The sequence below is a fragment of the Strix uralensis genome, chromosome 15 (assembly GCF_047716275.1).
Source record: "Strix uralensis isolate ZFMK-TIS-50842 chromosome 15, bStrUra1, whole genome shotgun sequence".
Taxonomy (NCBI): domain Eukaryota; kingdom Metazoa; phylum Chordata; class Aves; order Strigiformes; family Strigidae; genus Strix; species Strix uralensis.
The window spans coordinates 21,515,813-21,530,256 of NC_133986.1; the positions used below are offsets into that span (position 1 = coordinate 21,515,813).

The 14,444-nt window shown below is 42.5% G+C and overlaps 1 protein-coding gene across 3 annotated transcripts in view; it reads left to right on the forward strand.

Moving 5' to 3' along the window:
• The window catches only part of LRP5 (LDL receptor related protein 5), a 167,138-nt gene extending 153,494 nt beyond the window's left edge, over positions 1 to 13,644 (forward strand). For all 3 annotated transcript variants that reach the window (XM_074884798.1, XM_074884799.1, XM_074884800.1), the window contains exons 19-23: positions 2,643 to 2,753; positions 5,546 to 5,782; positions 8,139 to 8,278; positions 11,163 to 11,260; positions 11,850 to 13,644. In XM_074884798.1, the coding sequence (XP_074740899.1) occupies positions 2,643 to 2,753; positions 5,546 to 5,782; positions 8,139 to 8,278; positions 11,163 to 11,260; positions 11,850 to 12,111 (848 nt within the window). In that variant the 3' untranslated portion in view covers positions 12,112 to 13,644. The remainder of the gene's footprint in view (positions 1 to 2,642; positions 2,754 to 5,545; positions 5,783 to 8,138; positions 8,279 to 11,162; positions 11,261 to 11,849) is intronic.
• The last annotated feature ends 800 nt before the right edge of the window (positions 13,645 to 14,444 follow it).

A 14,444-nucleotide genomic window follows, 5' to 3' on the forward strand; every position in this document is an offset into this window, starting at 1 on the left:
CTCTTGGCTCTACTCATTCAGTGGCTAACCATTGCCACGGGGCCAGCAGGGTAGATTTTTTTGTGGACATTTCCATGAGCAATTTTGTGGATTTGCAGTGTCTTCTGTAACTCTGAGTCTGGACACCAGCACACCAGTACCTTCTTTGCAAATAAGAAGAGGATCAGCCATGTCCAAGTTCCTGCCTTTCTTGTGGGAGGTGGTACTTACTACCTGTACTGCTTCATCAAGAGGCTCTGCTTTGTCCACCGTGGAGCCCGTATGCAGTGTAACGGTGCCATTACCCACACACGGAGTCAAAGTGGAATGTGCGTTTGGTCATCTCGCTGTGAAATGATGGGCACTGCTAAGCAAACTTAATGCCAATGTTCCTGGCATTGTATGAACTGTGGACGCCTGACTTGCCCTACACAGACCCCTTGGGGGCACAGATGAGCTTTACCATCTGGTCTAGAATGGTTCAAGACACATTTCTTCAGCATCGAATGTTCAGGGGTTGTATGCCTAATCCTCTGCAAGCACTTGGGCCACCCAAGACTAGACTTTTGTCTAGGATGCTGTCTGACACTTCCCAAGAAGGGCTATGAGCATACTCTGTTCAGGATTAGACTGAGGGAGATGTGGCAAACATGGTCTCTGCAGTCCTCAGGAATCTTTACAGGCCAAGGCCTGAGTGGGTTCCTAAGAAAAATAAAACAGATAGGCCTTTCTCATCCCTTAGCATGTATTAGCCTATAACCCACTGTGCTTGGGGAAGGGAAGGTGGCATATAGTCCATTCTTGTTCTTTATTAAGGTGGTGAGGCTAACTGGGCTTAATAGAACTTTCCCACTATACCTCATGCATCAGAGGAATTGTCTTCTGGTCAGAGCAGTGATAATCACTGACTTCAGTGTCTGACTTCAATGCCTTGGTTCTATGAGAAGCCACTTCTCCCGTCCCCTGGTTTCCCAAGGCATGTTTTTGGAGGGTTGAATCTGAAGCCATTGGCACAGGGGTTGCAGACTGTGGCTGGAAGTGGCCAAAGAAATGGCCATAGATACGTTCGTGGTTCTTGTCCCACATCTTTAAGACTCTGGCTTTCATCTTCTTGAATTTATTGTGACACTGCTAGCTGATCCTCTCATACCCAGTGGAGGTCACAAGGTTAACAGTCTCTTGATAGTGCAGCTGGATTACCATGCCACTGAAGAAACTTCATCTCCTCTACAACACAGGTTCAGTGCTCCAAGCTGTCCATTGCTGAATCAAGAAGAAACAAGGAATCCAACAAGGCAGGATGGCAATAGAAGATACAGCACATAAGAAGAGAAAGGATATTAAGGCAGAATCTTGATGGAAGACAGAGGAGCAGCAGACAGTTGCAAGAATAAGTCAAGGGCTGGTAGTCACTGGCAAATAGGAAGGTGCACACAAAACTTGGCCCTACTCATACTGCAAGAACCTAAATGGTGTGATGGGAGCTCTAGATGATTTTAGAGCCTTCTGTCAACATGCGTGTGTTTTGTGTGCACTGTAGGACCTTGTGGAGCTGCATCCAATGTACTGGGGGCATAACAGTCCAAATCAGGAGCTGACGGGTTTGGAGTCTTCCAGCTAAGTTTTTTTCTCCATAGATAATTTAGTTCTCTTACATGAGAACTGCTCTGCAAACTGTGCCACAGCAAAATAAGTATGGCTGTTCAGGAGGTCCACTTCACCATCAGTGCTGTGATCCAAAACATGAATGTTGATCTCCTCCGCCAGAAGAAAAGAACCTTTCTTCTTTTTGCATTGAATAACCTTAACAGAATCACAGAATCATCCAGGTTGGAAAAGACCTTGAAGATCATCCAGTCCAACCATTGACCTAACACTGACAGTTCCCAACTACACCAGATCCCTCAGCGCTGGGTCAACCCGACTCTTCAACCCCTCCAGGGATGGGGACTCCACCACCTCCCTGGGCAGCCCATTCCAACGCCTGACTACCCGTTCTGTAAAGAAATGCTTCCTAACATCCAGTCTAAACCATCCCTGGCACAACTTGAGGCCATTCCCTCTTGTCCTAACCTTGACCTCTTCCAGGATTGCTGGTTACTAGCCCTCATAAGACGGTCTCTTTACTGATCATTTAATATGCCTTGACTTGACGGAGATTCCAAAGTTAATTAACAGGTCTTTTCTGCTGAAACGGAGGCTCCTGAATATAGATAAGAAATTTAACAGTTATTTAGCAAGGTTATATTATACAGGGCTACATAAAATAGTATAGACTGTGTAAAGTTTTATAATACTCCGAGTTACTCCATTTTGTTAACATGTTGGGTGACCAGCTATACTCTGTTAGTTATTGTAAGAGATTCTTGCTGATTTGATCCCAGTTTTGGCCCTACAGGACTGATTTGACAAAGGATGGGGAGTTACCAGGATCAGAATTTTATTTTAGCATCCCTGAGTAGGATGTATAACAACAAGACGGAAGAATCAGAGAAATGCAGGCTTGCATTTTACTCACAGCAGCGAAGCATGTGTTCTAGTGCCTACCTCTGGGCATAATATAGAATGTGCTGTGGCTTCATGTCTCACTTCTTTTGGTTTTCTTACGATGCTCAAATGCCCCCATGCAAGTAGTACTTAATCTTTTCTTTCTTTCTGTGCAGCAATCTGTCTAACCAATCAGTTCCGATGTGCAAGTGGCCAGTGCATCCTCCTGAAGCAACAGTGTGACTCCTTTCCAGATTGCATCGATGGTTCTGATGAGCTGCTGTGTGGTGAGATGTCTTTCCTTGAGATTCAAGTGCTGTGTTCAGGCAGAGTGTCCTACATCCCTACGCAGAGCCCCAGCCTTTGCACAGGAATATTCTTTCAGGGAAGGCCAGTGAATCTTGGCCGTATACTCTCCCAGTTGTAGTTGGCTGCTAAATGTAGTCATGCTCTTCCATTGGTCTGTGCAGCAGAAGAGTGTGAGCTTGCAGCTCGGTGTAGCGAGTCTGTAATGCTGTTCCTCCAGGTAATGCAGGAACAGCAGTAGTGAAGATGAACTGAAAGCCCAATGTTCCTTCAAGCTAGTTCTAAAATGCTGTATGGGATACAACGCTGCCTTGTTTGGATGGACCTTCAGATCTGTACCCGGGGGGACCTGATTCTGTGAGCTCAGTACCTTGGGACTTGCAGAGCTGCTGCTAAGCTTGGGGTGGCTTTTAAAAACACACAGCCCTATCCACTGCAATTACACGGTCAAGCTAGAGGCTAGTTATGTGGAGGAACTAGCCTGCAGTGAGCAAGCGTCCACAAGACACCACAAGCTGGTCTCTTAAAGTGCAGGTAGGAAAAAAAAATGAGAGACCTTGATTTTTCTGGGCATGCTGTTACTTTGAATTCTCATGGCAGTAGGTATATGCAAGTTCCAGGCACGCTGATGGCAGCTGCTGTACAAGTCCTTAGCGGGGTCTGTTATTTTGCAGTCCAAAGTGGAGAGAAAAATTCACTTGTGCTTTGCTTGCAATTTCCCTCTTTTTGCACCGTCGGGGTGACTAGTGCAGGAATTTTTCAGGCAGTGGGGCAGATAAAGGAAGCATTTGGTAGCTTGTGAGTGGTTTAGCAAAATAGATGGAATATAGCATTTTAAACCAAAAGCAAATAGATGTGCTGCTCTGTTGGTAATTCATTCTGAACAAGTACCTTGTGTTGGGTTTGTGTAGAGAAATGCTGCACTTTGCTTAATAACATTGCCTTTAGGACCTTGGCTAATTGAGAGGTTTTTAGTATCTTAGAGTCTTGTCAGGTTTTGAGGCAGCAGTTGTCAGAAGCTGTGCCACTGCTGGGAGGAGAGGAGGGCTCACCAGGTCGGCTCAGGGTAACCTCACAGAATCACAGAATCGTCTGGGTTGGAAAAGACCTTGAAGATCATCCAGTCCAACCTCATTCCTCCCTTCCATCCTTGCCCGCTGTGCCATCCTCACAGTGGTACAGCGAGGAAGTGTATTTCATGAGCAAGAGTGGTGAAAGGAGCCCAAGTGGTGAATAGTAGAAGAGGCTAAAAGAATGGCAACAGAAACTGTTTAGCCCTCCTGTTGGAAATTTCAGACTGAACATGCTTCTCGTGCTTCTTCCATTTATCTGTCAGGTCTCACCCACTTCCCCCAATTCCCTGAATAATGTAACACCACTTTTTTTTCCCCCTTTGTTTAGTTTATTTTCTTTGTGCACTTAGCAAACCTTTGTGCTGCCAAGTTAGCGCAGCTGTTTCCTGTTTGCACTTTGGGTCCAGTCCTGCAATTAGGTCTTAACTGATTTAAATGTGTCTTTATGTAGACACAAGACTGTCTCCTCTGGAGTCTCTTTGTGGAACAGAGCATTCTGTGGTTTCTTGCTTGACTGAGGGGAAGAAATCAAGTAGGGAATAAAAATGATTCCTACTTTCTAGATAAGGATCTTGCATTTAAAACAAGCTAGATTTAACCAAAATGAGAATTGTGTGTTTTAAATTAGCTAATTTGGGAATATGTTTTAATTTCAGCTTTGCTTTTTTCTGGTATCATATCTGAGCTATTTGAAAGTTAGGGCCTTAGCTGACAGAAAAGGTGTGAAAAGTAGATAAAGGCTCTAAGACAGAATTCTGATGCTGAGCTGTTAAGAGTTTATTGGTACATCTTTGTATTTCATTTATCTTCCTTCTCATATTTCAGTTGTTTCCCATTCCCTTCCGCTGAAACCAGAACCACTGGAGAAGAATTTTGTGAAGGCTTGAATCTTACATGAACCATTTCATTTCTTAAAGCTTCATTAAGGGGGAGAGGGGTCTATAGTTTGATCTAAACATGTAAAATTAATTGGCTTTGGCCAAGTTTATACATAGAGGTGTCAGGTTTATTTGGCAAGAATTTTGGAAGTAATCAGGTGGAGATAATACGTAGCTCATCTCAAATACTGCAGCATTTTTTATTATTTAACATTGGGCTATGTAGGGGAAAAAAAAATAAGAAGTAGAAAGTGTTTGAGATAGTCTGTATTGTGTTTTCCTTCCAATTTGTAAGGATTTTTTTTAGAAAGCAACTCATATTTTAGGAAGGAGAAGTATTCTATTTTAAGGCATATATTAGTTAGGAAGACATCCACTGCTTAATGGTAGCTTCCCTGCTGGTAAATGTTTTAATTTTTTGATGTTATTGATAGCCCAGATGGCTTTTGAGAGAGCAGATTCCTCTCTGATTAAGGACTTCATAAGTGTCCTATATCCTTAACTGGTAGACTTTGTGGGGGGGAGAAAAGGAAACTTCCTAGGCTGTTGTTATATCAAGATGATAGATAATCCTGTTACGAGATGAATTGCTAGACAGAAGGAAATTGCTAATACTGCTTTATATACATGGAGGGGAAGAGGAGGCATGAAGTCTTGTGTATTGGATCAGAATATGTGGAGTTATAGATGCCTGAGTCTGATGCAGGTACTTTAGAAGACACCGTGTGAATGACTGTGAGCTGAGTGATTTGCTGCACGAGCAAATATATATATTGCCCCATGTTTAATGACCTCCTTCATTTTTTTCTCCTCTCTTTCCAGAAAAAACAAAGCCAGCCTCAGATGAGTCCCAGCCACACAGTAGTGCCATCGGTCCTGTCATTGGTATAATACTGTCACTTTTTGTCATGGGAGGAATGTACTTTGTGTGCCAGCGAGTGGTGTGTCAGCGCTATGCTGGGCCCAATAGTCCTTTTCCACATGAGTATGTCAGTGGCACCCCTCACGTCCCTCTTAATTTTATTGCTCCAGGAAGTTCTCAACATGGCACTTTTACTGGTAAGGATGGTAAGGACCTTGCATCTAATCAGTACTGGCACACTGTCTGGATTTGGAGTGCTAGACGCAGAGTTTTCAAAGAGCAGAAATCAGATGTTGATCTGCTCAGTGGTTTTGGTACAAATCTGTCATTTGCACCAGATCTGCAAAAAATATTAGGTGCATTTCATTAGGCATCGTGCCAGATTTTCAAATGCAATTTTTGTGCTAGGCCGCATCTGCACAGGTTTCTATCTTTCTGACAGAAAATCTACGGTATTTTGCCAGTGAAAGCATCCTCTTTAACTAGTTCATTCTAGTGGATGTAATAAAGCCTGGGTTTTGCACAGTACTTCTTACCCAAGGCCTGCAAAACGCTGTGAAGAGTAGTGAACCACGTGCAATATTGGAAACAGAATGCATGTGCCATTCAGCATTCTAGGGAGGGCTCTTGCTCTTTGTGTCTTGTACTCAGCTGTCCTTGTGTCTGTCCTGTCCATCAGAGCTCTTCACACAGTTTTGTCCTGTCTGCTCAGGGTGGGTAAGTTACTCCACAGTGGAAAGAAGCAGAGGAAAGAAGTGAAGCAGCTTAGTTTACTACAGAAAAGCAGCAGATAAACCTCCCTCCCCAAAGTTACAAGAGCAAATGTGGAAGAACACAGTCTGGGTGTGGTCTTGTAGTCTGGCTGCTCATTGCCTGAAGTGTCACGAAAACATCCCCCTTTGGTTTAGCCCATCTCTGAGACAGCTTTCCTGTTTGCTTTTGGACAAAGCATTTATTCTCCCTGTGTCTCAGTCCTTCATCTGTAAAACAGCAAAGGACTCAAACCACCCATTCAGAGAGCTGCGTGCAGTTACGGTGCTGCAGGACTTGAAGTTACATGAAAGCTCAGGATATTCAGTTAATAGATAAGAACCCAGAAACCTCATACAGACATCAAAGTAAACACTGAAATGATGTGCCTTAAGTTATTTTACAAATGTAAAATATACTTTTCATAGAGGAAATAGCAAATTCTTAACTACAAAGCCCTGAGAAGAAAGAATATCTCTTCAAATTGTTCAGGAAGCTGGAAAGTAAATGTTTGCCTGTAAACCTACCAGACAGGGTCAGAATACAAGAAATCCAGAGTGCTTGGAGTCTGCTTTCCATGTCAGCTGAAAACCAGAGAGATGATAAAGACAAATGAAAAGATGTGGCACTTAATATGAAGATGCTAAAGTTTTTCAGATGTGATAATTATTGTTTTCTTCTAGCCATGGCTTTGAGGATAGCCAGAGACAGCTTAGGTTTAGCCTTTCTCACGCTTTAATGACTGTGGTCAGCTGTTCCTGCTTAAATTACGTTTTTATGGTTATCAAGAGGTTTTTGTGGTAGGAAATAAAATTTGAGGATGAAATCACTGCAGGTGAAATCTTTGCAGTGGTTCTTTAAATTGGACTCCACACTAAAGCTTTTTAATTAAAGAAAGTATCGGTGGTTTTCATCAGTACCTCTGTAGGTGCTAAACTAAGCTGTCAGTCTGATTCTCATTCGTATTTGTTATTTTTTTTCTAATCCATATTGCCATGACAAGTTACAACAGCTGAAAATATTAGCATTGATGTTAATTCTGAAGAAAATACGGAGGTTCCTAATACCATGGCGTTTCCAAAAAAGTCACGAATAATGATCACAAATAGAGTCACTCTGCTTGTAATACATCCTTCCTGCATCTGAAAGATTTCTGCAAACTTCCCAAACTAAACTCTTGCATTAACACTGAATAGTCTGACAGGAAGAAGCTGAAAATGTATTGTCTGATTTAAGTGTATAATGGAGTAAAACACGTTGGAGAATGTTGTCTTCCCTTTTCCTGTCACCCAGGTTTCCTTTCTTTTGCCTCTGCTGATTTTCAGTTTAAGCAGTGATTTTTTTTTTTCAATAAAAATAATAATTTATTGTTGTTGCTCATGTACTTGCAATTGAACTTCTTTGGATGGAAATTAAAACTTTGGGGGTCTAGCTTGTTTTTCTTGGGCAATGTATAATGCTTTTTTTGCAAATGCCTGAGTTTGTTTAATTGGAAAATTTCTTAGTGATTTGGGTGAAAAGTTTGGATCAACAGTTCTGAAGATTCCTTTCTCAGCAGAGTGTGAGCAGCAGGTTGTGAGTCGTTCAGTGACACAGTGAGACAATAGGTGGTCTGGGGGTGAGATGTTTTCTTCACAAAATATGTTGTTCCTTGTAATCCTGAAGTTTTGACATCAAACACCGTTCCCAAAATGACAACCAGTAGTGTTGCACACGTTTGCCAACCTGTGGATTTGTTTTCTGTTTTGCATTGGTAGATACAATTGTGGTTTTCCTAACCTTGTTTTCTCTGTCTCACTGCAGGCATCTCTTGTGGAAAGTCCATGATTAGCTCCATGAGTCTCATGGGAGGAAGCAGCGGTGCCCCCTTATATGACAGAAACCATGTTACTGGAGCCTCTTCAAGCAGCTCATCCAGCACTAAAGCCACTTTCTACCCACAGGTATGTCTTGAGTATACACCTGTGAGTTAGCTATTTCCCAGTTCTGAAGAACAGGAAGATGAAAATTTGTGCTACTAAATAGAATGTTAATAAGGGCTGTTCTTGGGTGTTGCTGTTTATGATATACAGGCCCAGTCCAGCACGCACTGAACTTCACAAAAGGGCTCTGTCGTAGTCCGTCAGGATTACACCATGCTATATGGTGTCAAAGATGTTTTGCTATTAGAGTGATACTCAGCTGGGTTGTTCCTGGGCACTTCTGTTCTTCTGTCTTGACTCCCTGGGAGGTGCCACCTCCTTTGCTCTTTGTAACCTCTGATGTCCGTGGCCCGGTGACATTTTGCACTGCGTAATGCTGCAGGCACACATGGAATAAGAAGACCAGCAAGACGTGACAGGACTGGAATGCAAACACATAAGAAATAAGCTTGTCTTGATGTTTAGATAGAGTGTTGGTTGTTGATTCAGAAAACCAAGCGCATGCACTAGGACAAAACACTGGTACCAGCAGAGGTTACGTTGGGTTTTTTTCAGCTGTAATTTAGTTCCATTTCTGGCTTGTAACTGTTGGAAGTGACAGAATTTTAGTCCCCACATCAGTTTTCATGGATTCAAAGATGCACAGTGTGAATGGAAATGATTCTTGAGGAATATGTAGGAGAAACATACTCTTTATGTTACTGTTTGCCAGCATTTTGTTATATGACAGTTTTTTCCTTGGTGCTTCAGAGCAATATGGCTATTGACTCTTCTGTTCACACAAGCTTGCAGAGTCAATCTGCTAGCTATTGAGGTGATTTTTTTCAGTAGTATTTATTCAGGAGCCCACATACTGTGTGGGTATATGTGCATTTGTGTTTACATGTAAACTGTTATGCTATGTATGGGCATTGTGATAGTGTTTTGACCAGTGGCAGATGCGCTCTCTCTCCCCTTTAAGAAGGAGAAAGATGGAAAAGAGAGGCTTGTGAGCTTATCTATTGATAAGGTAATATTGATTACTTATTTCTCATACTACCTTCTCAATGAAGCCATCAGGAAGTCAGAGCTAGCAGATGTTTGGAACTCAGCAGCCCTCCTAATTTCTTCATGCTTCACCAGTGTCTCTGTAACATGCTGAAGAATGTCATGGTAGTACCTGATTGGTGTGTAAGTGCCACACTAGAAAGGATGAACAGAAAAAACTTAGCTGAATTTGTATTAAAAAACCCTTACTTAAATAAATCTTGAAAGAGGAAAGAAGCCCAAGAGCTGATCTGCCTGTGCCATTCTGTGGAATCTGTGTTGGCCAAAAGATCAACTCTTCCACTGGACTTCTGGCCTAACTAATTTGTCTCTTACTGAGACTCCTTCTTCCACACTTTCCACCCTGGGCCGTGTCAGCCAGGGCCTGCAGGGAGATCAGCCTCTCCTTCAGGAAGGGCGTGCTGGATTCTTAGAAGGAAGCCGTTGCAAGAGCTTGTTACATAAAAGTTACTGCTTAATTCAAATACTTCAATCAGTTCTACCTGGTAGCTAACTACCCAGCTTTAGGTTAATAATAAAAAGGAGAGATCTGAGCATCTAGTTGTCTTGACTTTTTTGTTTTGTTTAACACATCTTAGTGGTACTGAGAGATGGTCCAGTGAATAGAGACTAGGAAGGAGTTGATGTCGATGGAGTTATGCCAGTTTATATGCCTGAGAACCTGGCCACGGGCTTCCTGGCTGACACTCTGTTTGCTGTGTTTAATCTGAATGTGACGTGGTGTTGGTGCAGCTCAGGGTGCTGGTAGGAGAGAATCCAGAAGTAGCACGCAGTGCTTCTCCAAGGAAGAGGATTTCTGGAAGGTACTCTTGGGGCAATTACTCCTCATTCCCCACAGCTGGCAAGGGGGGCGGTATTCAAGCTTGTCTACCCTCACATGAATCTAGATGCAGGGCTTGCCAGTATTGGTAACGAGGAGCTCATCTCAGTGGCCAGGAATCATTTGCTGCACAGTGAAGACCAAAACAATGTTCTCCACTCCAGTGATTCGACAGTATGATTCTGAGAGAGGAGCAGGGGCGGAGGAAGGAGGCTGTCGTGGTCACTGTGGCAGGCCACGGCTTGGCAGCATGCCCAGGACAGGCTGTGTACAAGATGCTCACATCAGTGAGGCCCGACCATCAACAGCAATGCTGTAATTTTCCACATTGGAAGGGATGAGGCGCCCTCCTTGTTCTTAGGCCAGTGTCCTGCTGGCCGTGTCAGGGGTTCTGCTTCCTGCTAGGGGAAGAATCCTGAAGGATTCTGAAACACAACGGTTTTCCTAGTGCGAGGGTTACCAGCAACCATGTATATGCACACACAGGCTAGGGCAGGCTGTAACTATTTTTAGCCTTGGGCTCTTTGCATTGTGAACTGTGCCAAAATCATATGTTTACAGAACGGCAGTAAAAAGGGAGTATTCAGGGACAGATGGAGTTGTATTAGTTATAGTAAAGGAACTTGGCTTCTGACCCTGCTGTTGCTGGGGGTATGTTTAGGGGCTGGGACTGGAACAGACTTTATTTCCCATTAGCATCTGCTGAGGATGATATCAGTTCTTATGTCCAAGGAAGTGCACTGAGGTTCAGCAAAACTGGGTCTAATTTCCAGCTTTACTCCAGCCTTCCAGTGTAATAACAGATGTTGCAAGGAAGAAAATTCCCTGTACTGTGAGAACTTTGAAGGCCTGCAGTGTACCTAAGCCCAGAGTAAAGTCTCATCATAAACTTCTGTGATCTTTAAAAATGCATTAACTCACCCAAGCATCAAGGAGAGGAAACCAAAATAAGGATGAAGGCATAGATAATACTTTCAAAATAAGTAAAGGTGTAAAATTAAACCAGACTTTCTCACTGCTTTTTCCTGTTCTTCCTAGATCTTGAACCCACCTCCTTCCCCAGCTACCGATCGCTCCCTGTATAATGCAGAGATGTTTTATTCCTCAAACATTCCTTCAACCACGAGGTCTTACAGGTACGGTTCAGATAAAAAGGTTTGATAAATCTTCTATCGATCTGCCCTTTAGTTTTGGATCTTAAGCAAAATGTTCTTGTTCAGACTTTACCTTGTTTAAAAATCCTTTCCCCCTCTTAATAAATGACCATTCAAATGGAGGCTAGCCAGTTCTGATGTTAAACATTGGCTTTGTGTTCTTGTTTTGACACCACAGGGTTTACACCTTTCAGTAGTACGGTGTTGCTGAGTAATAATGCAACATACACGTTATATGGCTGTGTAACAGTCACTTAGCAGCCTGTGTAGAGAGGGTTGGTGCTTTCTGTTCAGTTACTCAAGCTTATCTTCAAACTCTTTGATGAGTCAGCCTTTTTGTTAGTGACTGGGCTAAGTGGTCATCGTGGTCCCTCTGGTTGCTCAGGGGCTGCGGTACTTCTTGTTGGGTTCCTGTGAAAACCTTCATTAGGGCTGACATAGTGTTAATGAGCAGGCATCTTGACTGAGGACACAGAGCTGTTCGTTTTCAATCTCTTTCTTTCTTTTTCTCTCTTTTTTTTCTCCAGATTGCAACTAATGCATGTGCTTTTTTTTTTTTTTTTTTTTGCAGGCCATACCTTATACGAGGGATAGCTCCACCCACAACCCCATGCAGCACAGATGTTTGTGACAGTGACTATACTACTAGTCGATGGAAGGCCAACAAATACTATATAGATTTAAATTCAGACTCAGACCCTTATCCCCCTCCACCCACACCTCGCAGTCAGTACATGTCGGCAGAAGAAAGTTGCCCTCCGTCTCCTGCCACGGAACGAAGCTATTTTCACCTCTATCCCCCTCCACCCTCTCCTTGTACAGACTCCTCATGACCTCAACAGAAGGAACTTTTCCTGTAAATATTTTAAAATATGAACAGATTTAAAATATATATTTTATGATTTAAAAATAAATCGGGGTGGGAATTAAAAAAAGAAATGTGAATAAAAATGGGTGGGAGGGGTGGGGCTGTGAAAAATTGTACAGAGGAAGAATATTTATAAAATTGATTTTTTTAACTTAATTTCCATTCTTTTGTGCCATATTTGCCTTTTTGAAGTCATGAAAATGACTCAATCTCCAAAGGATTTGGGGAGAGAATGTTGAGCCTTTTTGAATTTTTAAGTCGCCTTTTTACATGCAAAGTGCATGTAATTCTTTTTAATAATGTGAGACAAGAAAGCAAAGTGGCTTGTGGGAGGAGGAGTCTAAAGAAAGATGTAAGTTTATTCACAGAGGAGAAAAACACATTTAAAATTGTCGGTATCTCATCCCTTCACCACCACTGGGAGAAAACGTGCAAAGATCACAACCCCTCAGATGCTCCTGTCTGCAAGAGAGCTGAGCCCTTCCCAGCAGAACTCGTATGCTGAGACCTGGATTTCAAACCTCCTTCTCCATTTGCTTAGCACTGAACTGGAAGAACCCTTCTTCTGGCCAAGCCTTCCAGCTTAACTAGGCCCACAGGCATCCTGCCCTACCTCATCGCAGTGCCACTCTGCACGTGGCCAATTCTGGAACAGATTCAGGCTAAAAAAGATAACCAGACCTAGAAAACTTGGTTTAGCTCCAATCAGTTCCTCACGTGACTGGGTGAATGGTAGCGAAAGCAGTTGTATTGACCTGTGGGTGAGAGCAAGTGGCATGTTTAAAGTGGTATTTAAGCTAAGAGAAATGCCTGACAAACTGCAGATTTGGTCACACTCACCATTTTAATTGTGATGAAACAAGCTCCTTCTTCCCTCCTTGTGAGGCTTTGATGACTGTCTGGGAAGAGGCTGTAATAGTCAGCTGCTTCTCTAAATATGGTGCTAGTTCTCTTTTTCCCAAAAGTTCAGTAATTCACTGTGCCAGGTCTCTGAGGTGTTCACCTGTGTTGACTTGATCAGAGAATTGCTTCATCTCTAATGTTCATTTTCCAAAGTGGAATGATACGGTCACTTGTATTCATTTAAATGAAGAAAGCTTTTTGCTTTTTAGTCAGTGTTTGTAGAAAATGGTATCTGCATAGCTCAAAACAAAAACATCTGCTCTTCAAACAGTTTAGTCATGTCTCATAAAATTTGCCTCAAAATTAGTTCAGGTTTAGAAATAGACAGAAAAAGCATGGTGGAGGAAGCAGAGGAGACAAATACTTCTTTCTAATTGTTGAAATAAAAACTTTCATACAAACTGCTGTAACCTAAGGACGTCATGATCAGCAAAGTGCTCATGTTCCCAGCTCCTACCAAAAAAACCCTTTGGGAATGGGGGGCTCGGAGCACTCCTTCTCAAAATACAGAAGATAAATTTTTGCTTTGATTGCTCTTTTGCTGTAACAAAAGGGATTGGGTATTGTATGGCGCACTATAAATCCAGCTCTGGTGATGATAATGTGAGTGCCTACTTGGGACATCTGAGGGAAGTTCTGAATATGCAGACTCGCACCTGTTTCTGCAGCTGCTGAATAACAGATGCGTTGGGCCTTTGACAGCCTTAATATTGTTGGCAACAATGAAAACTTTCTTCTTGTTTGAACTTAAATTGTACTTGCTTTGGGGTCTTTTTAGCAAGTTATTTGAGAGCACATCAGAGGAACCCTACAAGGCCGGGACAGAGGTCTTTGTTGTGGTGGTGGAGGGGCTGGGACACGGTGTTCTGATCCAGTATGTGTTTTCAGATTTATTAGTCCAGATCTGCTCTTCCTATCTACCTTGTTCAAGGATAGGATTTGTGCTGTTGCTGGTGTGTTACTAAAACTCTTAAAGTAGCTTTTACTACCTTCACATCTGAATTTTCACTTGAGAGATGGAGCACAAAGAAGATGCCCACCATTTTTCATGGAGAAAAATACAGAATTGGAGAATACAACATTGGAAATGAAGGATGGGTTCTTTCCCCATCCCCTATCAACATTAGTAATTCTGTAGTATGGCAAGAGGGACAAGGTCATAGTTTGTTACTCTGAGAGTGACTTAGCAGATCTCTGAACGAGTGTTAATGATTTGGTGAAACAAAGCAATTCTCATGTGATCATGTTTCAGTGAACTAAATTAGGGATATAGATCCACAGGATATTTTATGTACCACATTGATCATATAAAGGAGCACTTGTTCTGCATTACAGCAGTTGGTAATCCAATTTCATATCATACGTAATTTTGTGCGTGATAACTATTCACCATTT